The 26874-nt window shown below is 53.3% G+C and overlaps 9 protein-coding genes across 9 annotated transcripts; 6 read left to right on the top strand and 3 right to left on the bottom strand.

Annotated features, from left to right (window-relative positions):
- Positions 1–208: 208 nt before the first annotated feature.
- J4E78_003707 (uncharacterized protein) lies at positions 209–1925 on the bottom strand (the record flags this gene model as incomplete). Its single annotated transcript, XM_049364344.1, has 4 exons — positions 209–839; positions 887–1289; positions 1339–1718; positions 1768–1925. The coding sequence occupies 4 exons, from the start codon at positions 1923–1925 to the stop codon at positions 209–211; spliced, it is 1572 nt and encodes a 523-aa protein (XP_049223422.1).
- A 4170-nt stretch (positions 1926–6095) lies between these two features.
- On the bottom strand, positions 6096–8350 carry J4E78_003706 (uncharacterized protein; the record flags this gene model as incomplete). The annotated part of the gene is made up of 2 exons (XM_049364343.1): positions 6096–8121; positions 8283–8350. 2 exons carry the CDS (start codon positions 8348–8350, stop codon positions 6096–6098), a joined length of 2094 nt encoding a protein of 697 aa, XP_049223421.1.
- A 1440-nt stretch (positions 8351–9790) lies between these two features.
- Positions 9791–11479, bottom strand: J4E78_003705 (uncharacterized protein; the record flags this gene model as incomplete). The annotated part of the gene is made up of 2 exons (XM_049364342.1): positions 9791–10866; positions 10918–11479. 2 exons carry the CDS (start codon positions 11477–11479, stop codon positions 9791–9793), a joined length of 1638 nt encoding a protein of 545 aa, XP_049223420.1.
- A 1540-nt stretch (positions 11480–13019) lies between these two features.
- J4E78_003704 (uncharacterized protein) lies at positions 13020–14416 on the top strand (the record flags this gene model as incomplete). The annotated part of the gene is made up of 2 exons (XM_049364341.1): positions 13020–13411; positions 13459–14416. 2 exons carry the CDS (start codon positions 13020–13022, stop codon positions 14414–14416), a joined length of 1350 nt encoding a protein of 449 aa, XP_049223419.1.
- Positions 14417–14982: 566 nt separating this feature from the next.
- Positions 14983–16357, top strand: J4E78_003703 (uncharacterized protein; the record flags this gene model as incomplete). Its single annotated transcript, XM_049364340.1, has 4 exons — positions 14983–15108; positions 15224–15373; positions 15559–15747; positions 15875–16357. The coding sequence occupies 4 exons, from the start codon at positions 14983–14985 to the stop codon at positions 16355–16357; spliced, it is 948 nt and encodes a 315-aa protein (XP_049223418.1).
- Positions 16358–18808: 2451 nt separating this feature from the next.
- On the top strand, positions 18809–22960 carry J4E78_003702 (uncharacterized protein; the record flags this gene model as incomplete). Its single annotated transcript, XM_049364339.1, has 2 exons — positions 18809–18888; positions 18940–22960. The coding sequence occupies 2 exons, from the start codon at positions 18809–18811 to the stop codon at positions 22958–22960; spliced, it is 4101 nt and encodes a 1366-aa protein (XP_049223417.1).
- Positions 22961–23729: 769 nt separating this feature from the next.
- On the top strand, positions 23730–24448 carry J4E78_003701 (uncharacterized protein; the record flags this gene model as incomplete). The annotated part of the gene is made up of 4 exons (XM_049364338.1): positions 23730–23783; positions 23837–23869; positions 23934–24012; positions 24099–24448. The coding sequence occupies 4 exons, from the start codon at positions 23730–23732 to the stop codon at positions 24446–24448; spliced, it is 516 nt and encodes a 171-aa protein (XP_049223416.1).
- Positions 24449–24900: 452 nt separating this feature from the next.
- J4E78_003700 (uncharacterized protein) lies at positions 24901–25595 on the top strand (the record flags this gene model as incomplete). Its single annotated transcript, XM_049364337.1, has 4 exons — positions 24901–24954; positions 25011–25043; positions 25099–25168; positions 25282–25595. The coding sequence occupies 4 exons, from the start codon at positions 24901–24903 to the stop codon at positions 25593–25595; spliced, it is 471 nt and encodes a 156-aa protein (XP_049223415.1).
- Positions 25596–26080: 485 nt separating this feature from the next.
- Positions 26081–26812, top strand: J4E78_003699 (uncharacterized protein; the record flags this gene model as incomplete). The annotated part of the gene is made up of 4 exons (XM_049364336.1): positions 26081–26119; positions 26180–26212; positions 26286–26355; positions 26418–26812. 4 exons carry the CDS (start codon positions 26081–26083, stop codon positions 26810–26812), a joined length of 537 nt encoding a protein of 178 aa, XP_049223414.1.
- Between the last annotated feature and the right edge of the window lie 62 nt (positions 26813–26874).

Genomic DNA, 26874 nt, shown 5'->3' with positions numbered 1-26874 from the left:
GAGGTGTTCACAGGTCCCACCATGGCTCTGACGTCACGACTCAACAATCCGAGGCCGGAAGGCACAACGCGTGTTATCGGAATTAGGATATACACATCTTGTGTGAAATGGAGAACGGGGAAATATAGTGTTACAGGTTCAAATTACGGGTATCTCAAGAATCCTACGTCGCGACGGCCACTCCCACATGCACCAATCGTACAATCCCCTAAAACTGCTTCCCATCCTCTTTCGCCAGCGCCTTGCCCCAGGCGCTCTCAAACGGATCGTCTGACTTGGCCTCCTGTACATCCTGTAAAGCTGCAACCTCAGGCACCACGCTCGGCGCCGTTAGCTCGACAGGAGCAGGAGCAGATTGACTCAACACAGCAGCAGCCTCTGGGCTTTCGTACTCGAAATTGCTGGAGTAGACGACAGCAGCGAACGCCTCAAGACCACCAACAGCTTCGATAGCAGCTAGGTACTCATTGTTGGCTCCGGTACCAATGCTGTGCGCTTGTCTGCAGAAAACGGCTAAGCTGTTCGCAACCTTGGCTTTGATGTCGTGTCCAACGATCTCCTGCACACGAGCGTGGTTATCAGAGATGGGCGGGATCTTGTAGGAGAGCTGTGAGATCTTGACGTCGACGAGGTGGGAGAAGGCAGCGTCGAGGAGCTGTGTGAGGACATGTGTGAAGGCAGGCGAGTCGATGAGGTCAGAGGTTTCGTCGATAAGGCGACGGAGAGAGGTTGTTGTCGTGGGTGATGTGGACTCGGAGGACGAGGTCATGCCGGATTCGCGGAGGACGTAGTCTTCCTGGTCTTGCGGTGGAAGGAGGAACGTGAGCCACTTGCATGTTCTGTGAGGGGTCAGCGGGTGTCATTTGAGATGAGATGCGGGTCATACCTTCGCTCTTCCTCTGTTGCACCTTCGACCCTCTTGCGCACTTCCAGGGTAAGTTCCGACAGTCTCTCCAAGGTCATCTCTTCTCTTGGGTTCACGAGCCCGAAGACGTCCTTGACTGCGGTCCGTACTTTCTCGATAAGCTCTATGCATCCCTTGTGTAGTAGCCACCAGCTCAAGCTGAGGTATCTGCGGTTGGTCTCGAAGTCGTTGCCATATGCTTGCTCGAAGTTGTCGTCGTCGTTGTTCTCCAAGTTGATCCTTGCGCCTTCGGTGGTCGACTGCGGCGCGGCTAACGAGACGACGGAGGCGAGGTAGTTTCGGCGGCCGAGGAGGTTCAGTTGAATGCGAGTCAGAAGCGTGAGGAGAGAGAGGGTGTAGATGAGGGTAAAGGCGCGTGTTATGGCTGGTCGCGTCAGTATGTCAAGTCTCAACGCCGACACGACGGTACTCACAGCTGATCTTCATCTCGCTCCATAGCTGCGCCTTGCTCTTCTTGCTCTTCCTGTCCTCCCTGACTTCTGGGATAGCCTCGGTAGGGCCCGTGCTGCTGTCACCCTCTGTAGCGATTTGGCTGGCATGGATGAAGCTATCCGTTTGGAGACTCGAGCTCCGTGCGTCATCCTCAGTCGTGTCTGCTACACTCGGGGGCGCTGAACTGGCAATCTCGCTGGGCCCGACACTCCGCGATAGGCGCTCTGCCTTTTGTCTCTGCAGCTCTTCCAGCACTTGTTCGACGGGAATGGCATCCAGTATGTTCTCGGTCGCGGTGGGCAGGATGGCGAGGACGGTGAAGGTGCAGTCTTCCTGGTTCTGCTCGAAGCGGCGGCGTAGACTGCATTGTCGTTAGAGCATGTCATGTGATGGACACGGTGTAGGCGGACTTCTCTTTGGCGATGCGATCATCGCTCATGCGCTGCCTCGCCTCCCCGAGCTTGCCCAGGACATACTGCCCCGCCAGATAACCCGCGCCGAGCACTCCGGCACCGATGGCAAAGTTTGTGCGGTTGCGTCTGAGCCAGCGACGCGTGCCCTGTATCATGGTGATGGTTGAGAGGGCTATGCAGCCCGCGTACTCGGGGGTGGAGCAGGCGTCGCGTGTGGGGAATCTCGGAACACGACCAGAGATAACGCTGCGTTCCGGGAGGTCACGGGTGCGTCAATGCGGCTATGCGTAGCGTGAGGGTCGTCGTAGTCCAATTAATCGTGTAGCGGTAAAGTGTATAGCAGATGTGCCGTCGTGAAAGAGCAATGCAGGCGTTCAGCTTCCAGCGCATGCGAGGTTGGTGTCCGGTTGCACCAAGCCTTCGTGATTGGGCCGAGGTCCATTGCCCTTTCGGGATAGGAAGCCCTGGCCGCTTTCCCCCAGAATGCTGTCATCACCAAACCACTTTCAGTAATCCGAGTCCCACACATGCTGCAACAGTTAAGCTGTGCTCCATCATGGGAATTTCTCAATGAATCAATATGTTTAGCCACTCAGGCCAAGTGTCTCAGAAATAGTTGCATTTTGAATTGAATAAATACAGTAGCAATGCATTCCTCCTCCGCTATGGCTCATTGTAGCCTGTGTTCAGTCCATGACAATAACAGGCCCCAGCGTCAGCAGCGAATGTATTGAGTTGAAAAATCGAAAAAGAATCAACATAAAACATCAAATCGTAAGGCGTGTCGTATAATCGTTATCGTAAAAACGTATGATGCGGTGATCAAGCGAGCGTTGTCGCTGTTGGTGTCGTTACTGTTGTCTCGGGAGTATCAGGAGAAGAAGTCGTACTCGTGATCGGAGATGGCGCCTCTGAGCTGACAGGCGTGACTGATGTTGGGGTTCTGTAAAGACTGTCAGACATTGTGCGCATCTTGAGGTATTGTATCGTTTGCTTTGGCCGTGTAGAAAGAAGAACCCGGTCTGGACTCTGGCTAGGTATATCTAGCGACATGACAAAGGAGACCGTGAGCGGACGTGGATGGCAACTTCCTACCGAAATGAAGACAAGGCGGATTCCACAGCGAGCATGCAATCGGTATGCTAGTAGTGCTAAGCCTACTAGTGGTGCCGGCAATACGACGCTGGACCAAAGCCTAAAGGAGAAGCCGGTCGGCCGTATATTATTTGAGAAGATGAAAGATGGTGAACGGAAAGGGAATGGACGGAGATCGACCGATGCAAGCATCTTCATCGTCGCGTTAGCTGCTTACTTTTAGTGCATAAACGTACCCGTGTGAAACGAGAATATAAAGTCCTCTGCATGGCAGCATACCCCCCTCTCCCCCTCAGTTCCTGGGAACTAAGGTTGGAGTAGTAAACCTTGGTCAGGCTATCATAATCTCCGCTAGCCGCTCCTGTTCCCTCGGAAGAACGATGGAGCTGGAAATGCTGGTCGCCGAGATTCTGTCCGTGGTTTGAGAGCCCGGGAGTCCAATCCTGCATTAGACATGAAAAACAAAGGAAGCTTCTTGTATGACAAGAAGCATGCGCAAGATGAAAAGCTGTGTAGAGCACAGACTCTATACGTACAACGGCTCCACGATTCGGTGAGGCACAACCCTGGGTTACTTGGATCTTCTGGTGGCCACAAGTTCCCAGACTATCGGATGGGGTATCGTGAGCCTTTGAGGCGTGTTGATAAGTAAGGTCGATCGTCATCATGGCTTAGTGAATGGCAGGAAACTCTAGATGCTCGTAGAAGGTCACCTGGGGTTAGCCTCACCAGTTAAGTAGTCCATGGATTGGTTCCAGGACGGATCAAACAAATTCGGTGGATATTGTACCTCTCTTGGAGAGAGGCCTGGAAAGGTTGAGAACGAAGATGGGGCCCCATTCTGGTCCAGTGGATTGTTGTAGCCACAATGATTGGCCTGGAATGTCTCTGGCCCAACGAATGAGGTTTGGTTGCTCCATTGATCGTCCTGGCTGGTTTGTGGAGCCTCTGTGTACGGTCCAGTCATGTGGGAAGTTACGTACCCCGACATCCCTGATTGACTGTCCTCCTGCATCCCGTGTACCTCCTGAGTCCATTGCGGGCTGCCGGGTACTGTGTTCGACTGTGTTGTTGGTGTTGTTCGAAGAGGCGTGCGTTGCTGCTGTGAAAGCTCTTGGGTCTGCTGGTGAGTGCGAGCAGGTTCTTCAGCGTTGAAGGCGGTCATCGACTCCGGGAGTGTTGCGTTAAGTCTTGCAACAATGTCTTAGTATCCTGCCCGCAAACGCTGACTCCTATCACAATCTCTTACCTCTGCGAAACGGCCTTTTCCTCCTGCAAGGGTTTTGCCATCGATACTAGCTTTCCGATGACATGGGTACACTACATCTTGTTAAATCTGCCCTATTATCGCATCAAATCGTCTCATACCTTGCCCTTTTGTCGCTTGCACTTATCACAAGCACCGACCTTTCTCGTAGTCTTGTAAGCAGATCGTTCGGCAGGCGTCATCTTGCGCTTCTTTTTCGGCTGCGTTGCAAATCCATCCACAATACTGAATACGTGTTGTTGGCCAACCCCGATCTGTGGTATATGGTCATCTAAGTGTACAGGAGAGCGATACGAGCTGCTCCGTGACAGCGAAGGTGAGACGCTTCTTCGATGCGTAAGCGCCGCCAGTTCTTCGACACCTGGCCTAGAAGCATCAAGTGCTGATAGTGCCTGGGTCTCACATGATGTTCCTGTTGTCGACTCTGTTGATTCATGTTGCATCGACTCCAGTTCGAGCCTCAGGAAATCTATGGCGGCCATATGTTTGCGCTGCCGCAAAGTCTTGCACTGTGGGTACTTTTCTTTCAGGAGCTCGTGTAGGGCATCTGAGTCAACTGGCTGAGTAAATTTCATGCCTGCCCATGGCGGACTTGCGTCGCTGGTAGGCTGTGATCGCTTGATGGGTCTCATTCTTGTTCTCAGCTACGTTCAGTATTAGCAGCATGCGGACATAAGAATCTTTGTGTGACCATACTTGGAAGGGGTGATCGTGATTTGAAGGTTGGGGTTATGATTATGGTAGGTTTCAAGAGGAAACCGGGTGTGTAAGTAGCAGGCCGGTGTGGCCAGGGTATGTAGAGTCCAGATCCTCAGGCCACGACAAGGTATGTAGAGGAGATGCGAATAGTCGCACGGTGTCTAAACACCCTCACAGTGTAACCTTCGTGGCGCTGAGTAGCGGGCGCAGCACGATGGAGGACTCTCTCGCTTCCAGAATGAGGCGCGCTCTATTGGTCACAAGAGCTTCAGCCTGCTGTCATCTTGGGCGCTCCGACTTCAATGTTGGGCAGCGATGCAGATTCTATGATCAATAGAGATGATGCCCGCTTCTCAATGGTAGTTGTAGTGCTCGTATACATATAGCGTGATTGATGCGTCGTGATGCGTGCGAATCCCGCGGGAACGCCTTGAAAGTCGGGGACGCGTCATGGCCCCGTGAGCCCTGGTCAGCCTTCCATAGCAATATGGTAATGTAACGTGAGAGCACCGAAAGGATGCGATTGTCGACATCAAGAGTGAGGCATGTAGCTAGTGGCTGTTAGCTGGTGACATGGAGCATCCATGGATGGAACGATCGGAGGGGCTGACTGGAAGGCATGGAAGGAACGACAGGCCCCGGGGGAAATGTGACACTAGTCCAAGATCGGCTAGCGTCAAATCGAGCAGCAACACAATTGATGACCCCGGGAAGCCTCTTGCCGTTTTTTGAGTCTTCCACAGTAACAACATCCGCGCGATGCTCAAGGCGAAAATAGCCACAATGTGCTCCGGACGCTAATTATGGGTCACTCACGGTCTAAGTGATAGCCAAATGCGTGCAGCAGATTCGCGAGAGCAGAGTACTGGTTGCGAGCTTTAAAAGGTTTTTGTCGTGTACATATTAAGCGATTGACCCTTCTACTAGACGCGTAGACGTGCGTAAAGTTAAATAATTTGTAGTAGAGGAACTTAGGAGAAGCTATGTTTGTTAACTAGCGTTAGCAACAGAGTATTTAATGTAGCATGCAGGATAACATCTAGCAAGCGCTCGCGACGATAAACAAGCTACTTCTAATATAGGCCCCTTTATGTAGGGTTAGGTACATGTTAGCAGTTACAGCGTAAGGCGGCTGCGAGAAAGTGCGCGTTGACAATAGATAACCGTGGCATTAGTAAGAAAGCTACATAATATTAAATACCCATGACTGCTTCTGCGTAGCGTTAGTGGCGCTATAGATTAGTTAAAGATCAAGAAGATGAGATCACCAAGCGTAGTGCGAGAGCTTCCTTCGCTTTCCCACGACATGAGCTGCACTGCGCACACTTGACGCGTCATCGTAAGCCCGCACATCGTAGGTCGGTAGGTCACCGTCCGACGAGAAGGTATGCTGGCGAAGAAACTCAGGCGGCGTCTCATATACGAGTATTGAATCGTGGCCTTGATCCCCAGCCCATTGTCGTTGATGATAGACCTCAAGGGGCGTCTCGCTTACCAAAACGGAATCATGATCTGGCGGTAGCGGTAGATATTCGAAGTGTTCTTGCTGTGAGTAGTCGTTCGTAACACCGTTCAAGCTCGCTTCGGAACCCTCGTGGTCATCATCTGCATCTTCACGTGAACGATACATACCTGTTCCAGTCGCGCTTGTGACCGAGAGTGATTGACGCTGTCCGTTCTGATCGAATGGGTCACTGTTGTCGTATGATGGAGCCTGCAATTGACTAGCGAACTGTGCTGCTTCATGGTCTTGCATGATGGACGGCAATGGGGTATTTGCACGCCAGCGCTGGGACGAAGGCTTCCGCAGCGTGTCTGTAGGCTGGCGAAAAGCGAAGTAGCGTGAAGTCGTTGCTGGAACCCGACTTCCGCCGACCATGCCAGCAGCGACACTGTTCACTATAGACTTGGGAATGATCTCGACCAGATCATGGCTCGTTTCGCGAGGTTCCCAATCTACAATGGAGTCCGTATACATTTCCTCAAGGTCTTCGTGGTAGGAGGAGAACCAATCATGCGCAAGAGCTTCCGACGCTGTCATTCGGTCCTGTTCCTTGACTATAAGCAGATTCTTGACAAAGTCTTTCGGTCGGTCGCCGACGCCGCCCCACGATGGATGATGCGGATCGTCCAGGTGACTTAGGTCACAGATTGCTGCAAGACCCATGATCACAGCTTGAGGATTCGTGTGGTACTCCGGGTGTCTGCGATCAGTGAACATTGTGTCTCCGGTAAGTAGTGTAGCTGCAATCGTGCCGATGGACCACATGTCGACAGATCTTGAGTAGCCGTGCTCGGCTGGAATGGCCCTATCGCGCTTGTGAATCTCAGGCGCCATGTACTCCAAGGTACCCACGAGCGAGAACATCCGTTGGTACTTGTTGGCCTTCGCTGGGTTTTGGCTGCTCTTCCCTGGGAGAAACCTAGCACTGCCAAAGTCGGTGATGACGACGCGAGCACTGTCCTCGAGAGACGACATGAGTATGTTGTCCGGCTTTAGATCTCGGTGTACGACGTCTTGGTCGTGAAGGTGCTTGATTCCGTTCAAGATCTGGTAGATAATAGTCGCGGCCTGCAGACTGTCTATTTGGCCCTCCTTGTACTCGATGAAGGAGAACAAGTCGCCGCCTGTGACGAGCTCTTCGAAGATGTAGATGGTATTGTTACTCCGAAAGACTTTTTCGATGGTGATGATGTTCGGATGGCTGAGGTCTTTGAGAATGTCAAACTCGCGGAAACAGTTGGTGACCCTTGTCGGCAGTTGCTGCTTCACTGACTTAGGATGCTTCGCTCGCTTCCCGGTAGGAAGACGTAAGTTCGACAACGCCAAGGTGTCATACATGTTGTCTAGTCGAACGATCTTGCACGCAAGTTGTCGCTGTGTCTCTTGATTGATGCCAACGAGGACTTTGCCATTACCACCTTCGCCGAGCAAGCGACCGGTGAGGAGGTAGCGCGAAGCAAACGTCTGTCTCTCTCGCTCCTGGATGTCGGTCAACTTCACAAGCTCTACCGGCGTGTTCGAGCAGTAGATCAGGGTGACGGTTTCTGAGATGCGAAGCTCATCCCCCTCCTCTAGGAGGAAGGTACTCTTGGGACCCATCAGGATGCCTGCGTCTTGGGACGCCGTGTACTCCGAATTACTCTTCTTGAGGTAAGTGCCGTTTGAAGAGATATCAGTTGCATAGACGAACGGTGCGATCTTAGCGATTGGGTTTTGTTCGTAGAGAATGCAATGGATGCGAAGATGCTTTCTTGAAATGGTGAGGTCATCGCCCCACGAGTAACGGCTGTGGTAGGATTAGAACAAGCTCATATCACAGCGAGGAAGACAGTGCTCTAACCAGAGCTCTGGATCCCTCCCGAGATTGAACTGCTCATTCCCGCACACCTCGATCCTGCCTCCGTGCGTTCCTGCATGCGTTAGTCTGTTGATCATGAATCGAAGGACATCGACTCACCATAAGCACTATCACCTCCGACCTTGATCTGCAGCCATGCCACTGCTTCGCCTGCCATCGTAAAACACTCCTCCGCCGCCGATAACACTGCCCTGGAATGATGTTGGTAATGACGCGACTGAGGTTTGACGTAAGGCAGGTGACGCGGCGCGCGTGAACGCTTGGCGCCTGCCTCAGGGCTGGGCGCTAAGCCGTTCTAGCTAAGCGAGCCCCGCACCCACCTAGGTATTTCGACTCGCTGAGCTCCTACCTTTGTTCTACACTCACGACACTCATCTCGACAGCAATGTAAGTTCTATATCCCAGGCCATGGCGGCGCTGGCGACACTCAATTGACCGCAATGGTTGCTCTTCGAGTGTCCTTGCACCCGCCGGCGCCTCTACTTTCTCAAGTGCAGCCGCTGACCTCATACCACAGCCCGCCGACAAGATGAGAGCCAAATGGAGGAAGAAGCGCGTTCGCCGTCTCAAGCGCAAGAGAAGAAAGACTAGGGCTCGTTCGTAAGTTCTACCACATCACCACCGCCCGCTTCTTCGCGTCTAACAAACTCCCAGCAAATAAACGTCTCGCCCCTCAATCTCAGCATCACCCACCTCAGTTCTGAACGAAAATGATCACTGAACGACACGTTTTCTACGCACAACCTTCCGACCGGTTCGCAACTCACTCTACTCCACCGCGCGATTCGGCCCTCAAGCTACGTCACACGGCGGACTGCGGCACGCGAGCTTTCAACTACTACTTCGGGAGGTGACGACTGTGCTGGACTGAGGAATGTTATGGAATGCTGGTCAATCGCCTGAATGGCACATTGGGGTTCTCTGGGAGTTTACTTGAACACGATTACGACGGTCACTCTAACACCGGCTCGCTACCTCTTGTGGAGGCTTGCCTTTGACTGACACGTCGCCATGTGGACATGCGATAACGGAATCAAAAATGCTTCACGACAATATTGCTTCCTTTGTGCGTGATCTGAATTGACATGACGTGATGCAAGACCCTTGACATGATGCAATGTGCGCGACCATGTCTTAGCCGACAACCGTGTAAACAGACCACGCCCACGATACTGATACTCGCTCCACACGCCTGAGGTTCTAGACTTCTCACTTGAACCCTTGCATAAGTATACTCCAAGGTGATGGACAACATCAGAAGAGTCGAGGTTCATTGCGCCAGCATCTCAACCGTTATATTGCGTCATCACGCTTTCAGTAGACTACGAATAAACAATAATCACCAAGTCCATGCGCATACTCAAGATACCAATATATTCATTCAAGTCCAAGTCCACGGATTTACCAATCCATGTGATCTCATTACTCCTACACCAAGCCAAGCCAAGAAGATCGAAAGTCGAAATAACAAAGTCCAGCTAATATCATAAACCCCATCCCCACCTATCCAAAAACCCCATCTAATAAACCCATAACCATTACCCTGTCCCAATCTCCCATAGCTCCCTCCGTCATACCGACGAACCCGAAACGCACATCAAGCCCAATCTCTCATCTCCCTACCCACCCTCTCAAACTCACCCCCTCGCTTCTTATCCCGCTGCTGATGCACTTCGCGTACAACATGAACGCTCCTCCCGTGACCATGACCTTCATTGTTCATCCCAGCGGAAGGGGGAGAGGAGGAGATGTCTTCGGCCCAGGCGCGGGTGTGGACGCCGGAGGGGAGGGTTGGCGTGGGGGGTTTGGGGGGATTTGTGTCGGTGGTCGTGAGAGAGTTACTCGGTTCAGAGGCGTTGTTTGAGCTGGCAGCGTTGATCTCGGCGATGTTGCGGTAGGAGAAGAGGGGGAGGAGAGGCCCGTTTAGAGAGGGGCGGGTGAAGTAGCGGGAGAAGAATGTAGGACGGGGAGGTGTTGGGGATGCTGATGGAGATTTTGAGTCGGACTGGTTATGCTTTTTCGAAGCCATTTCTTGATCGTTCTTCTGGGAGATCAAGGTGTCTTGCGTTGTGACGCTGTGTAAGCGGGGGATCGAATCGAGAGCCACGGGGCTATTGTATGTAGACGCGGTCCAAGTATCGTTCTTGAAATCCGCGCTCGTTGATGTCGACTGTGTAGAGTCAGAAGCACCGAACCACGACATCTTCTTTGCTTTGCTGGAAAAGTATGTAGTCCAATCACGAGGAGCGGAGAAACTGGTTGGTCTCCTCCTTTTGGCCGATCCGGGTAATAGGCTAGGCCATATCTTGCCAGCTCCGATAAAGACCAACAGTCCTCTGTAATGAGCATTTGCATCGACTCCCGTGCCGAGGAAGCCGAAGATGATGAATCCTGTGGCGATCTGGACCCACTTCTCGATACTGATCTTACCCAGCCCGGGCTCTCTTGTGATTCTGTTCCATCTCTCGGGATCATGGACTCTATCCCAAGAGTAATGGTCGTGGAGTCTTCCGGCCATTTGTATGAGGAGTACGATGGTGTATATCAGATAGAAGGAGATGACGATGAGGCTGACCAGGAAGAGGCGGATGAAGCGTGAGGACGTGGTGTTTCGCGCTGCAACAAGGCGGTGGAACTCGCGTCGGTATCGGTAAAGACGCCAGATAAGTAGGGCTGTTGAATGATTAGTAGGGTGATTTGAGGGAGGAAGTAGATGAGACTTACCTGCCCAGTAGGAATCGATCACAATGCCAACGGCTGACCACATGAAACTGATGACCATGCTAGGCCATGAAGCATCATGGACAGACCAACACCCAGCAATACCGACGATTGCATAGCGATTGTACTGGGTGACATAGTAAATGCCCATCAATAACAGCGGCACGCCCCAACACCAAAAGACTTCCCAGATCTTCGCTTTGACTTTGCTCTTATGGCTGGTCGACACAGTAATATTGCGTGTATCCATAACGTTGGCGAGCTTGCGTAGTACCAGGGCCAACGAGGCGGTCAATCCCACATAGCTACCGACCTGGAGCCGGATCTGAATGTCGCACAGGACCGCACCGTCCCACCATTCGGTCAGGTTGTCGCGGGGCCAGATGAGTGGGTTGATGCAGTTGAAGAGGTTGTGAAGGACAATCCATAAGATGAGTGACCCGGCTGCGACGTTGGCTTGACGGAAATGCCAAATCATTGGTGCAACGCAGAGGAGGAAGGCTGGAAAGGAGAGGGTGATGAAGAGGATGGCCTGAGTGGAGACGGGTGCGTTCATCTCCTCCATGGTGATGTTGGTGCTGTATTCATACGTCCCCGCCGCATCCCCAGTCCAGTAAGCTTCGTAGGAGTGTGTGTTGGTTGCCATAGAAGTAGATGTCAAAGACATAGCAGTAGATGTCATTGCCATAGCAGCAGATGTCATTGACATGGTAGCGGATGTCAAGAGGAGGGAGCAACCAACGAAGATGGGCAGTTATCTTCGATGCTGCAAAGCGGCAGATCTGAATCCAGTCCAGGAATGTAGCCGTTGATAAAGTGGAATTCGAGCTGTCGATTGTGCTATCTCCAGGATAGTGTCAGGTAGTGTTGATGGGTTTAGATATGGAAAAGATTATGATTAGAACGAAAAGCAACGGAAGAGATAGACAGGCGGCAAGCAGCCTCGAAAGCCCCATCACTCCCGTCGATACCGAGTATATGGAAATCCTCAATAGAGCAAATGCGTGTCTCAAGCTTCAATAAGGCTCAATAGGACTTACGTTCACTTGAGTGGTGAAAACGAGTATGCCGCTAGAACAGCATATCGGCAGACGCTCTCGCCCACGTCAATCACAGTCTGTTTGAAACGGGCTGACCCGTCGCCTGGACAGGGCGCTGCCTGGTACCCGTGATATTCGGTTGCGGTGGTATGGTTGTGGTAGTGCAAGTGAGACTTTTGCCTGTCCGCATTTGGGTCTGAATAGAAAAAGAGGACTTCTGAATAGAAAACCAACGAGAAAGAGACGAGACATGTCTGTGATAAGTAGCAGCGCAATCAGAGAGGGAATCATGGGGAGACGAGGTGCTAAGTCCCCGCTGCTGCGGCATGGTTGCAGGTCGGGTTGTACGTGGCGGGTTTAGCCAGATTATCCTACTCACCCGCTTCGAGCATCCAGGAACCGGTGTTTACCTGCCCGGTTTGGTGGGCATCTGTTACATTGTCGGAGTCCGAACAAGTGCGTTGGGACGATGGGGTACTCTACGGCAGATGGCTGCGTCCCGGTATGAAGCATCGGGGACCAACAAGTGGCGAGATTGTGTGTTGGTCGAATGGTAGATAGTCCATGAGGCATGTGCAAGCCGTTGCAGCGCTTGGTCGTTTCTCCGGTCATGTTGTAGGCTGGGTCGCACAGCAGGAGGGCCTGCACACGTGTGGCATGGTTGCCACGGTCTGAATGGCCGTGAACACGGGATGCGCACAGAATATCTGTTGGTGTCGAGATGGTGTTCGCAGTGAATCGCTTGCAAACCATGGGAAGCTAGGCCATAGCGCATGTGTGAAGAAGCTCGGAGAGGGTCCCAGCTCTACAATTGACCGCATCGAGACATGACGTAAGACGAACGACTCGCCGAGGCGTCTTCCACTACGGCACACGACGGTCGCGTTAGTACGTGTGAGCGTCACCAGAGCCTCAGCAATGCTTCCGCGGCGCCTGCACCCATCGCGATCAGGTGACTCGCATCTCTACCACATTGCGCCTTCTTGAAGCGGCGTCTAGGCATCCATTGGCAGCGACGTCGTCCACGTTGCTTCTTCAATCCCGAGGCCTCAACCGGTGCTCGCCATGGACGGTGCGCCGGCCGACAGTCCCAGCATCCACCCTCAACTGCGCCAGAGGATGCTGAACCGCGCCGCCACCTTTGCTGAGGGTGCGCGACCTTCTACTCCCCCTACAGCCGCCCCTCGACGCCGCAGCTCCCTCGTCTCCGACCTCTCCGACTCGCGCTATTCCCTGCGATCCTCCAGCGACAATCTTCTACGAGCGGGTGGGAAGAATGACATGGGCCGACATGCATCTCCAGACGAGCCGTCACGATGGATTGCGCTGCCTGTTGTGGCTGCCGTGGTCCCTGCCATCATTGGGTTGACGGTAGAGAACGGCGCAGATGTCGCGACAGACGTGTTGATATTGGTACTGGCTGGCTGGTTCCTCCATTGGAGCGTCAAGGTGCCATGGTAGGTTGTAGTAAGCATGGGTGAGAATCACAGCTGACGCGATGCAGGGACTGGTACCACGAGGCACAGCAACGACGATACTTGAATGACGACACGGATGACGCGACCTACGACGACACGATACATGAGGAGGAAGAGGATGCGCCAGAGGTGGCAGAAGAGCAAGTAGGCGAGACGCAGGACTCAAAGGTCAACACCACGGCCGATGCGCCTATCTCGCGAGCGCAGAAGGAGGCTCGTGAAGCCCTGAAGCGGTCCGAGATGCTGGCTTTCCTCGGCTGCTTCCTAGGTCCCCTCCTCGGCGCGCTCCTCATGCACACCATCCGAGGCCAGCTCATGCGCGCCGAAGGCATAGTATCCGACGCGAACCTCAGCATCTTCCTCCTCATCGCCGAGATACCCCCCGTAAACCGCCTCATCAAGATGCGAACAGAGCGAATCCTCCACCTCCAGCGCATCGTCCGAGAAGCCCCTAGAGAGCCCGTCCGACCAGCCGACACACAGCAACTCTCACAGCGAATCTCTGAGCTAGAAGGACGGCTCGATAGCCCCCAATCCGCCAACAACAACGAAGTGGACGTAGAGAAACTCAGCGCCGAAGTCCGCCAAACAACCCAACTCCAACTCGACGCGCTAAACCGCGCAGTTAGGCGCTACGAAAAACGTCACATGGCGCAATCCCTACAAATCGAAGCCCGCTTCCAAGACCTGGAAGCTAGATTGGGAGACACACTCGCCCTAGCTGCCGCGGCTGCTAGAACCGGTCAGCGACCAGGCGTGATTGCCATGACGCTGAGCTGGATAGCCGGTACTATTAGCTACATGCTGCAGGTGACTTGGGACATCGCCATGTACCCCTTCCGCACAGCAGCGGTAGCAGTTTCAGTAGCTAAATCGCTGTTCGTCAGAGATGAGCGGCAGGCGAAACGGAGGGTGAAGGGAGGGCAAAGTAATGGACATACGGGTATGTCGACGAGTCGGATGCAAGCGAAACCTGTGCGGTAGTCTACATCGTCCTATTAATACTATAATAACACCTTCTCCACCTCCCCAGCTCTGCCCTATCTGCGCGTAAACTGGGTTGTATGTTATCGCATGATGTCCGAGATGGTAGTGAGTCCAGCGCGCCGATACCGGCCACAACACCTCCCATTATCTTACCCCAACCGCAAAACATCCGGAGTCTTCCGAAAGAGTAACCCGAAAATGCAGGTACGAACGTTACTTCGGAGATAATCACACTGTGTACACCAATTATAGGGAAGCGACTAGGGATGTTTTGGAACGGCGCATGGTTGTTCTGGTAGCTGTACATACCCCGCCCCCACTTTGATACGTGCGAAAGGGAGGAACACGAGGGAGTACGGCCGATGGGGGATGTAACGTGGTAATCGCATGCTTACTACTACTACCTCTGTACGCCTCGTTCTGTTTAACTCATCTTCGATTTTCACCTCCTGATTCTACATTTTTTAGACGTTGGTTGTTAAGTGGACGTTTCGCAACGTTCAAGTAACCTGTTGGCAAAGAAGAAAGAGCAAGGACACAAGAAACTCTGATAAATCACGACCATGTATCCGAAATCAGACGTCACAGTCGACGCCTCGAAGTTCGATCGCAATGGTATCGACAAACAGACCCTGGAGTTCAACGAGAAGTTGATTAAGATCTGGGCGGATGGACCGAGGTGGTATGAGGTATGTCTCCAGTTCCCATCTCGATCCCTCTTCCCAACACCCCTCCAATCCCTCCGTATCCCATCCCCACCCAATCTTATATCCTTCAACCCTGTGCCAACGTAAGAATCCACAGGTCGGCGCAGCAGCCTACCGCCAGATGCGCTGGGAAGGCAAAACCCCTTTACCCAAACCCGTAGTTCTCCCCGAGGGTTTCAATGGCTCTCTTCCGTCGAGAGACGCCGGAAGGGAGATACCGTATAGGGTGTTTAAGCCGAGCGGAGGGGTGAGCAGGGGGATTCATATGCATATTCATGGAGGGGGGTGGGTGTTGATGAGTGAGGCTTAGTAAGTTGATGACTCTGTTTATCTACTGTGAAAGCAATAGTATGAAGGGGAAATGTGGAGATGGGAAGAGGGGATGGAGATGGTGATGGTGGGGATGGGGATTGAGTTGACGCTGACTGGGAGAATAGTCAAGACCCCTACCTAAAATACATGGCCGACCACTTCGAAGTAACAGTCGTATCAATCGGATACAGGCTCGCGCCCGAAGACCCGTGGCCCGCTGGCGCAGAAGATTGCTACGACGCTGCGGAATGGCTGGTGAAGAATGGTCCGGAGGTTTTTGGTGGGGAATTGATGTTTACGGGTGGTGAGGTATGTGTCCTTCCCTTCCCCCCTCCATTACCCCCCTCCATTACCTCCCTGCACTACCTCCCTGCCTCTCCTCTCGCACACGTACCCAACCCAAACCTCTCCAACACCCATACTAACAACCTCTTAGTCTGCAGGCGGCCACCTCGCCTGCCTCGTCGCCTTCCACCTCCTAAAAACCCTCCCATCCTTCTCCTTCCGCGGCCTCCTCCTCCACTTCGGCTGCTACGACATGTCCTCCTTCCTCCCCCACGTCCTGCACCACGAATCTCACCTCGTAATCGACCACGACGTGATGAAATCCTACATCGACGCCTTGCTCCCCAACACCACGGAAGCGGAGCGCCGCGACCCGTCGATAAGTCCTTTCTGGCAGGATCTAAGGGGAATGAAGTTGCCGCCGGCGTTGTTTACGTGTGGGAGTGAGGACCCGTTGCTGGATGATAGTGTGTTGATGGGGGCGAAGTGGGGGATGTGGGGGGCGGAGAGTGTGGTGAAGATTTATAGGGGCGCGCCGCATGGGTTTATTGGGTTTCCGCCGGGGACTATTAAGGCGGTGCAGGAGGTGTTGGATGATACTGAGGCGTTTGTTAGGGCGAAGATGGGGGTGTAAATCGAGGATCTGTCTTCCGGAAGAGACCCTACACTAGGTTCAACCATCTGAAGTGCTTATCCCGCAGGAAGCTCATCTGAAACTCTTCCCATGCCGCCTCTTCAACACGCGTCTTTTTATTTCGCGTGACGTGTCTTCGTACACTCTTAGGCGGAAACACGCAGTTGTAATTGAGCACATATCCACTGCCAATGAACCGAAACACCGGCAGTTGCGTATCATCAAGATGCCCGACTTTTCGAAGTATAAATACAACTAGAGACTCTCTCCACACTTGAACTTCTGGACGCTCATCAGACCCATCAAGCAATACAATTTGGTCACCGATCTCCATATTCTTGTTACCAATCCCCACAGAGTAAACCTGTGTTCTTGGGTCCTGGAAACAAAAGAACTCGTTGGTTGCTAATCGCCGAACCAGTTTGTGCACAATCTCTTGAACCCTGACTGAAGGCGCTATAGTATTGCATGCAGAGCCAGCTTTCTCGGAGAAGACTGCCATTTCTGCCAAGTGCTGCTCGAGCGTTATTATGTCTTCATTGCTGACCAAGGGGAAAGACACCTTGATCATGTCAATGAGAATACTCCTAGTACCTATCACGTTCTGTGATACTTTCGATGGCAGACCAGATAGATGCAAGGAACGTTTCGGGTTTTGGAGTAACATATGCAACTGCGATAGCTGCGTCAAGAACGAAGTTTGATCATCTGCTGGCGTTCTTGAAGTCTTGAGCTGGACGGTACAAAGATCTTTTAACCCAACATCTTGCGTAGATCCTCTGTGGTTGAATCCCATACGAAGACCCATGGTATGCATTTTCATGTCGGGATATTCAAGGTACTGGGGGTTACGTGAGAGATTTGAACCTATGCGCCACTTATCTCGGGGTAAGACACGCCAATCTGGTGCCCAGGAAGCCAAATTGGTCGGCTGCGGAGAGTGCTGGCGGGAAAGCAAAGCTTCCCACATTTTTCCGTGTGTCCTGGGTCTCTCCCAGCAACTCAGTGCGAAGGCCTGGTAAGTGCCGTATACATCCAGCGAGCAATCGATATTCATGGAGACTCGTTCGTCTGTTCCCGATGTAGGACTGATTGCTTGGAATGAGTGTCGTACATCTGTTGCCATGCTATACAAAGCGAGTATTCGATCCCGGGGATCTGTGCATCCGTATAACCTGAAACCTTCTACTAGGTTTAGGATTTGGGTGGCGCCTTCAGATGTGGATGATGGCGCCTGACGAGAAGCTTTACCAAAGAGCGAATGGCGGTTCCAGAGTTTCCCCATCTCGTCAAGGACCGCCATCCTTGATTCGTGGAGTTCATTGACTCGAATGTGTCTCTGCAAGACAGATAGTGCAACCACGAGTCGGGAGAAAGTAAGCTCCATGCCGCCACAGATCAAGTGAATGTCCAAATTGAAGACGACTTCTTGTACTATCCAAAGTCTATTGAACCATGGCAGACTCAGAAATCGCAGGACGTCGGAGAAGCCATCATGTAGAGCCTCAAGTTGAATTGTGGATGCTCGAGAAAGCCGGTTCAGTTCCCGCATGCCTTGTTGCTCGACCTTAGTATCTCCACCCGGGTCAAGCCAAGCCATGACTCTTCGAGCACCTCGGAAGATCTGAACCATCAAAGGGATTTGCACTGCCTTCTCCTCGTTATCGGCCTGGTTGATACTCGCAGCGTCAGCCCAGAGAAGCCGATCCCGGTCGGCTCGGCGCAGATATCTCAGAGCGCGGTCAAGATTCTCTGTGACGAAGACTTGAGTACCGTCATCGACATGTAGAGCGAAAGCCAGAACCGGTTGCCCCCATGTGTACGATACAGCTTCGTAACGCCCTTCGACATCTTCCAGAGTCGACGAGAAAAACTTGATCCGCAGGGGTGCGTCTTTGGACATGGCTGGGTGCAGAGCAATCAGCCTGATGTGCTCTGGGCTCTCGAGTGCTGCGTAGGAGTGTCTGCGGACGCTGGGGTCATTTGTAAGAGCCATGAAGCCGGGCGATCCTAGGGACGATGGTACAAGAAGAAACGCGAATGAAGAATGTATGGTAGGAGAAATGGTTTGGCAGGCTGCAGCAGGCCTCACAAACGACGTGCATACCTAGGTAGTGCAAGGCTGATTAACCGGTGTAGCTGAGCCTATCACCGCATTGTCGTGCAGGATCCCATAGCGGCATAATAACGTGATTAGCGACTCATCACCTACATGCCACTGCATATAATTTGTTCACTACGTTAGGCGTATTCATCTTTCGTGGTGTTCAGCTGTTGATGGTGTTGAGTCGGGATGAGAGCACCAGGAACGGAGGTTGATCCCTGACTAGCTCAAACGTCATACACCGCACGGCCTATCTCGCAGGCCCAAGGCGACGCGACAAGAAAACTTCGTGTCGCACAAGCTCAACATGGCCCAATAGCCCACCACGCGAAACACCAAAAGTCGCCATGGCCGACAACGAGAGCCCCGAGAGGCGGCGGCCGCGCCGGATGAGCGCCATGTACCGCCGTGGCTCCCACTTGAGCGAGTACGTGTGACTTGCAGCTCAGCGTCGGGCGCGACTAATTGACTTTCTCAGGGCAAGCTTCATGGAAGATGTCGAGATGGCGCAAGATGAGGTATTCGAACTCGGCCCCATGCCTCCTTCCCGTCCTGCCTACAACCCCCGTGGAAGGAAGCCTGGCCAGCAGCTGACGCCCACAATCCAGGTCTTCTCCGGCCCCATGAGCGAGAGCGTCCCCACGAGCGTCTCTGGATTCCGCCACCGCCGGTCGCGCGCCGATTCGAGTGCGAGTTTGACGAGTTTCGCGTTCTACGATGAAGAGCAGGATTCACAGGGGGAGGACGAGGATAGCGCGATTCTGGAGGACGGCGAGAGCACGTACAACAATGGCTATACCGTATCGGAGTTGGAGGACCTCGAGGCGGGCATATCTTCGGAAACTTCGCATTCACCGTCGCCATCGCGGCGGAAGTCAAGTGGCAGCAGGAAGTCATCCGAGCGGCCGCTGTTGCGCAGACACTCCTCCACAGGCAGCGCAGGCTCGGGCATCGACTGGAGAGGGCGCAGGTCGAACCAGAAGATCTACATCATGACCGAGGACCTTACCATTGTCATCGCCGGCTTCAGAACATCGCCCATTGGCTATGCGCTGTATGCGCTGCTCTGTTTCGCGACCCTGGGCCTCGGCTGGCTCCTGTTCAGATGGTTACCAAGATGGAGGGTCGCGATAACAGGAAAGAGCTCGCCGTTGAAGGAGTGCGACTGGATAGTCACAGAGAATCAGTGGGGCGAGTTTGCAGTACAGCATGTCAGCAAGCAAACCTACGGCCGGTCGCTTTCGACTGTGTTCGGCGACCCTGAAAAGGGACGGCCACGGGAATGGGACGAGGAAGATGACCCGCTCATCGGCGAGCTCAGGTGCCTGGACTACCGCTACATCCGCTTCGTATACCACCCCATCAAGGACAAGTTCGTCCTCGCAAATACCTGGACCGATCCCACCTGGACCGAAGTCTCCGCCCTCCGCGAGGGTCTCGACAACGATGAACGCGACTACCGCGAACTTGTCTTCGGCAAGAACGTCATCGACATCGCCGAGAAGACTATTGGTCAGCTTCTTGTGGATGAGGTCTTTCATCCTTTCTACGTCTTCCAGATCGCCAGTCTGATCCTCTGGTCCATGGACGAGTACTACTACTATGCCTGCGCCATCTTCATCATATCGGCCGTCAGTATCGTCACCACACTTATCGAGACAAAGGCATCCATGAAGAGACTGCGCGAGGTGTCAAAATTCGAATGCGAAGTTCGTGTACTACGCAGCGGCTTCTGGACACACATCGACTCTGCAGAGCTTGTACCGGGAGATGTCTACGAAGTCACCGACCCTTCTCTTGCGCTGTTCCCATGCGACAGTTTGTTGCTCTCCGGAGACTGCATTGTCAACGAGAGTATGCTGACTGGCGAGTCAATCCCTGTCTCCAAGGTCCCCATGTCGAACCACGCTCTAGACCTCCTAGACCTCAGCGCATCGGCTGTCCATCCTGAAGTTGCACGACACATGCTGTTTAGTGGAACCAAGATCATCCGTGCTCGTAGACCACATGAAGACCACGTCGATGATGAAGCTGCTGCATTGGCTATGGTTGTGCGCACTGGTTTTAACACCACCAAGGGCGCACTGGTCCGCTCGATGCTCTTCCCCAAGCCATCTGGATTCAAGTTCTACCGCGACTCTTTCCGGTACATCTCCGTCATGGCGTTCATTGCTATGATCGGCTTCGTCGCGTCATTCATCAACTTCGTTCATCTGGGTCTCGCATGGCATCTGATTGTCGTACGTGCTCTTGATCTTATCACCATTGTCGTTCCTCCTGCGCTTCCGGCTACACTCACCATCGGTACCAGCTTTGCCCTCTCGCGCTTAAAGCAGAAGCAGATCTTCTGTATCAGCCCACAGCGAGTCAATGTGGGTGGCAAGCTGGATGTCGTCTGCTTTGACAAGACTGGAACCCTTACTGAGGAAGGTCTCGATGTTCTTGGAGTCCGCGTAGTCGAGCGACCAAGGAACAGGTTCAGTGAGCTGCTTCCAGATGCCTACGACATCCTGCCCGCATCCCAGCATGACCGCGATCCCACTGTCGAATATCTCGCACACAAGACAATTCTATACACCATGGCTACTTGTCATTCACTTCGCAAGATCGATGATGAGCTAGTAGGCGACCCACTCGATGTCAAGATGTTCGACTTCACCGGCTGGAGCTACGAAGAAGGAGAACAGAAAGCCGGCAACGCTGGTGACGACGACCCTGAGCAAAAGCTTTCGCCATCTGTCGCTCGACCACCACCAGGCCGGGAGTATGATGTCGACGATGTTGAAGACGACGCCAACAGGAAGCAAGTCGAACTTGGCGTACTCAAGGCTTTTGAATTCGTGTCTCAGCTACGAAGAGCTAGTGTCATTGTTCGCCAATTCGGCTCAAAAAGCGGACAGGTATACGTCAAGGGTGCACCTGAAGTCATGAAAGAGATCTGCCGACCTGACAGCTTCCCTACCGACTACGAGGAACTTCTCGCCTTCTACACCCACCGCGGTTTCCGCGTCATCGCCTGTGCCACCAAATCCATCCCCAAGCTCAACTGGCTCAAGACTCAGAAGATGAAGCGTGAGGAAGCAGAGAGCGACCTGGACTTTGTCGGTTTCATCATCTTCGAGAACAAGCTCAAGGACAGCACCGCCCCTGTCATCGAAGAGCTCGAACGCGCAAACATCCGCAAGGTCATGTGTACTGGTGACAACATCCTCACTGCTATCAGTGTGGCTCGCGAGTGTGGTCTCATCAACAAGACTGCTCACTGCTTCGTGCCTCACTTCGAAGAGGGTGACTCTCGGACTGCACTATCGAAACTCAGCTGGGAAAGCGTAGACGACCCCGTCTTCAAGCTTGACGATAACACCCTTAAGCCCCTGCCACCGCCACCCGAAGCCGACGTATCTCTTCCCTACGACATCTCCAACCTCCGCAACTACAGCCTAGCAGTAAGCGGCGACGTCTTCCGCTGGATCGTCGACTTTGCCTCCGAATCCGTCCTCCGCGAAATGCTCGTCTGCGGCCAAGTCTTCGCCCGCATGTCCCCCGACGAAAAGCACGAACTCGTCGAAAAGCTCCAATCCATCGACTACTGCGTCGGCTTCTGCGGCGACGGCGCCAACGACTGCGGTGCCCTCAAAGCAGCCGACGTGGGCATCTCCCTCTCAGAAGCTGAGGCCTCGGTTGCCGCACCCTTCACATCCCGCCAATTCGACATCTCCTGCGTCCCGCAAGTCATCAAAGAAGGTCGCGCCGCCCTCGTCACGAGCTTCAGCTGTTTCAAATACATGTCGCTCTACAGCGCCATACAGTTCTGCTCCGTGTCCTTTTTGTACGCCAGCGCGAGTAACCTCGGCGACTTCCAATTCCTGTTCATCGACCTCCTGCTCATCCTGCCCATCGCCATCTTCATGGGCTGGTCCGGCGCCTACCCGATCCTCAGCCGCAAACGTCCGACTGCCAACCTCGTATCACGAAAGGTGCTTACGCCGCTACTGGGCCAAATGGTCCTATGTATCCTCGTCCAATTCATAGCCTTCCACTACGTCCAAAAACAGGAATGGTACATGCCCCCCGTCCTGGACCCTAACCACAGCAACAGCTTGAACAGCCAAAACACAGCCTTGTTCCTGACAAGTTGCTTCCAATACATCTTCTCCGCCGTCGTCCTCAGCGTAGGGAAACCGTATCGCGAACCCATGGGCCGCAACTTGCCTTTCATCACCACTATCTTCGTTACCCTCGCCATTACGCTGTATATGCTGTTTGACCCCGCCGCGTGGGTTATGCAAGCGATGGAACTCACGTTTTTGGATACGCAGTTCAAGGTGTTTATTCTGGTGTTGGGGTTGGGTAATTTTGCGGCGGCGTATGTGGGCGAGAATATGCTGTTCCCGGGGTTGAGCAAGTGGATTGGGGTGGCGAAGGTTAGGTTTGGGGGTAAGGGCATGCAGAAGAAGAGGAAGGAGTATAAGGTTATTGCTGAGGGGATGAGGATGTGAGGTGAAGGGGCTGGGGGTGGAGATGCGGTGGATGGGTGTGGGGAGAGGAGAGAGGGGTGTGTATATATTGGAGCTGGGGTTTGGATAGACAAGAAAAGATATTATGAGATTTTGAAGAGGGGTGTTCTTGACTTGGCTGCAATGTAGACATCCTTGGTCTCCGTACGTCATGCTCTTCTTCCGCCGATGCTTCGCTGCTGGAAATCACGGTGAAGGCGCGCTTGTTTGTTGATGGCCCGTAGCACAGCGCAACGCTGTGCGGTATCTCACCCTCACTTTTCATCGTCGCCTCTGACCGCTTAGTGGTTTATCTTGATACTGTTTTCTCACAACCTTCTGTCTCTCTCTACATCACTATCCAACGCTCTCTCGTCAGATACTTCGTACAGCACTCAACACACATCACTTGCAGTCGCCTTCGACGATCAATCCGTCTTCAACAACCACCATGCCTGGGTGGGTGGGGGAGGAGGAGGGGAGGCGGAGGGGAGGCGGAGGGGAGGTGGTGGACGTCTCGCGCTTCTAATTGGGTTCACGGTGAAAGCGCGATTGTTTGTTACCTGGGATACGGTTCGTATGATAGCGCGGCGCGGTACCTCACTCTCACTTTTCCTCGTCACCTTTGGTTGCCTAGTGGCTTATCTTGATACCGCTTTTACACAAACCCTCCGTGTCTTTCTCTACACCATCCGCCAACGTTTTCTAGCGAGATACTCAACGCACGACCTTCCAACCGCACTCAACGATCAGTCCGTCTTCAACGATCAACATGCCACCCAAGAAGAAGGTCGACGGTGACAGTGCCGACACTGGCGGCGACGGCGTAAGTACACGCCAAATCCACTCACATACACATTTACTGACAACCCTCCTTAGAAATTCCGCTGGACCGCCGAAAACGAGCGCACCGTAAGTCCCATCCCCCAAACCCCCTCCTCAACCCTCCTCACAACCGTCTAACTCACACTCCCAGCTCCTCCTCCTAGCCATGAACCGCGGCACCCTCACCAAAGACGACTACCACAAGATGGTCGGCGCCTTCCCCGGTCCCGGTACGTTTCCCCTACACACCTGGGCACTCCCCAATCCGCATTGTCTGTGTACCTAGGTATCTGTGTACTAATGTAACGAGTAGCAGGTACAAACTGGGACGCCATCCGCCAACGCTTCATCAAGATGCGCAAGGAGCAGCGCGCGCTGTGTGAGCAGCTAGATTGGCCTCTCCCTGGTGACGCGGAGAAGACTCCTACGAAGACTCCGGGCAAGTCGTCGAAGAAGAGGGAGAAGGGCGAGGACGGTGCTGGTGGTGACGCTGAGGTTGCTGGTGAGATGGAGTCGCCTACCAAGAAGCCGCGTGCCCGCAAGCCGAAGAAGGAGGTTGTTAAGAAGGAGGTCGAGGAGGATGACGGACTTGGTGGTGAGCTGTACCGTGAGCTAAATGGGGGTGATGGCGTTGTCAAGGAGGAGCTGCTTGAAGAGGGTGTTTAGGAATTCTGGGCGCTTGAGAGAACGGGGGTGGGAGCGTGTGGTTGAGCTCTACTGATTCTTCATGATGAGAAATATTTGAGTAAGGCACTGCCTCAAGCATTAGCAAACTGGCAGTACAAATGCACTTTGCACTATCTGCGGGATCTAATCAGCCAAGCAAAAGTCATTTCCAAATTCGTCTTCTGTGATTTTCCATTTTCGCGCTGTGTGTGCAAAGGTGAAGGTGAGCTTAAAAACTCGTTATCTTGCACAGATCTAGATTCGGATCTCACTCTCACTATCCTCAATCCCGAACTGTTCAACGTCTACTTAAACACGCCCCTCATATATTCTCCCCTCTCCCCTCTTCTTCCTCCACTACCACATTCCCACTTTCTTACACCATCTACCAGCCCACACAAACCCAGCACTCCCACCTCAGTTCCCCATACCAACAAACTACTTCAACAACAATGCCTCCCAAGAAGAAGGTCGCAGCAGCTGAGGGCGGCGAGGCTGAAGGCGGTGTACGTTACTCACTTTGCCAAAGTCTTCGAGCCGCTTGACTAACGTCCACCACCAGGCATTCCGCTGGACACTGGAGAACGCAAACAAGGTAAACCATACCCTTCCAACACGTACCGGGCCTGGAACTAACACAACGGAACCAGCTCCTCATCCTGACCCAAGGCCGCTATCTCACGGGCGAAGATTACGAGCGTCTTGTTAGCGTCTTCCCAGGTATGTCTTCATTTCACTCTCTTCCGTTCTTTGTCCTTCACACCTATACCTACACCACGCCTACACACCAGCAACCCAACCTCCTTCCAGCAACCCACTAACCCCTCCCACAGGAACAAACCTCAACGGCGTAAAAATCAAAGTCTCCCGTTTCCGCGTCGAGCAACGCAAGCTCTTCGATGAGTACGGCTGGACGCTCCCGGACGGCGGTGCAGTGCTGAAGAAGACGCCTACGCCGCGCAAGAACAAGAAGAGGGATGCTGAGGAAGAGGCTGGTGATGGAGATGACGTTGAGGAGGAGACTCCAAAGGCGAAGAAGCCGCGTGGCAGGAAGGCCAAGGCAAAGAAAGAGGAGATTGTTGAGGCTGAAGTCGAAGAGGAGGATAGTGGGAAGGTCAAAGAGGAGATTCTTGATGAGGATATGTAGATCTTCTGAGATACTGAGACATCAAACTTGGGGCGAGAATAGTCGGTTTCTACGTACGACTTCATTAGGATCGATATTTAGAGCATGACTGGACTGCCTTGATTATTGCGCATTCTGGCCCCCGGGGGCGGTAATGAATTATTTAGCACAATCTGCGGGATGTATCTTACCCTTAAAATCAAAGATGCCAAGTGCGAATATCCCGTGTCTCTTCCCTGTGAGTCAAATGCAAAAGGTGAAGGTGACTGTTCCCTCGAAAAAGGAAATTAAGTAGAATCTTACTCTCACCTCACCTCTCCCCTCTTTCCACTTTAAGCACCAGCCAGACTCTAAACCTCGCACTCGAGACACGTATAAATCGCTTACTCCCACCCGTCTCTCGACTCGATCTCTCTCCCACTCTTCCTCTCTCTTACACCGTCCACGACCCCACACCAAACCAACATCCAATCCCAGTCTCCAAAGCAACCAACAAGTCACCGACCATGCCACCCAAGAAAAAGACCGCAGCAGCCGAAGGCGGCGTATGTTCCTCCCCACCTCCAGTATTCACTCATCGAGCCAGCAACTAACACCCACCTCAGGCATTCCGCTGGACGCTGGAGAACGAGAAGAAGGTAAGCCTTCGCTCAAGATGCCCGATGACCTCGGGACTGGTAGATCAGGACTAACAGCTTCCTTCCCATGTAGCTCCTCATCTTGACACAAGGACGCTACCTTACAGCCGAAGACTACGAGCGTATCGTTGGCGTGTTTCCTGGTTAGTTTTTCCCATGTCCTTCCCCCATCCAACCCCCCAACCTAACTAACCCCACCCCACAGGCACCTCCATCAAAGGCGTCCAAGTTCGCGTCTCCCTCCTCCGCGTCGAACAACGCAAGCTCTACGAAGAATACGGCTGGACACTGCCCGAAGGCGGCGCTAAAGCAAAGACGCCCGTTACTACACCGCGCAAGACACCCAACAACAAGACAGCTAGTGGCAAGAAACGTGGCGCTGGTATTCTCGAGGGCGATGGAGGTGATGGCTTAGACGAGGAGGAGGAGCTGGCTACGCCGAGTAAGAAACCGCGTGCCAAGAAGGCTAAGACCAAGAGCAAGAAGGAGGAGAGTGTTGAGGATGCGGTTGAAGAGGAGGACGTCTCATCTGGCGGCGATGGAAAGAACGTTGGTGTCAAAGAGGAGGTTCTTGATGAGGAGCTTGATGAGATGGTTTAGCCTCTCTCGCCGCCTCGCTATCTCGCCGCCTCCTTTCTTTCCTCCTTTTCCTAAGGGAATCA

Source organism: Alternaria triticimaculans (genome assembly GCF_023758025.1).
Source record: "Alternaria triticimaculans strain BMP 0046 chromosome Unknown scaffold_4, whole genome shotgun sequence".
Classification (NCBI taxonomy): domain Eukaryota; kingdom Fungi; phylum Ascomycota; class Dothideomycetes; order Pleosporales; family Pleosporaceae; genus Alternaria; species Alternaria triticimaculans.
The sequence above is the reverse complement of the archived record's forward strand: the minus strand, read 5'-3'. Positions and strand labels throughout refer to the sequence as shown.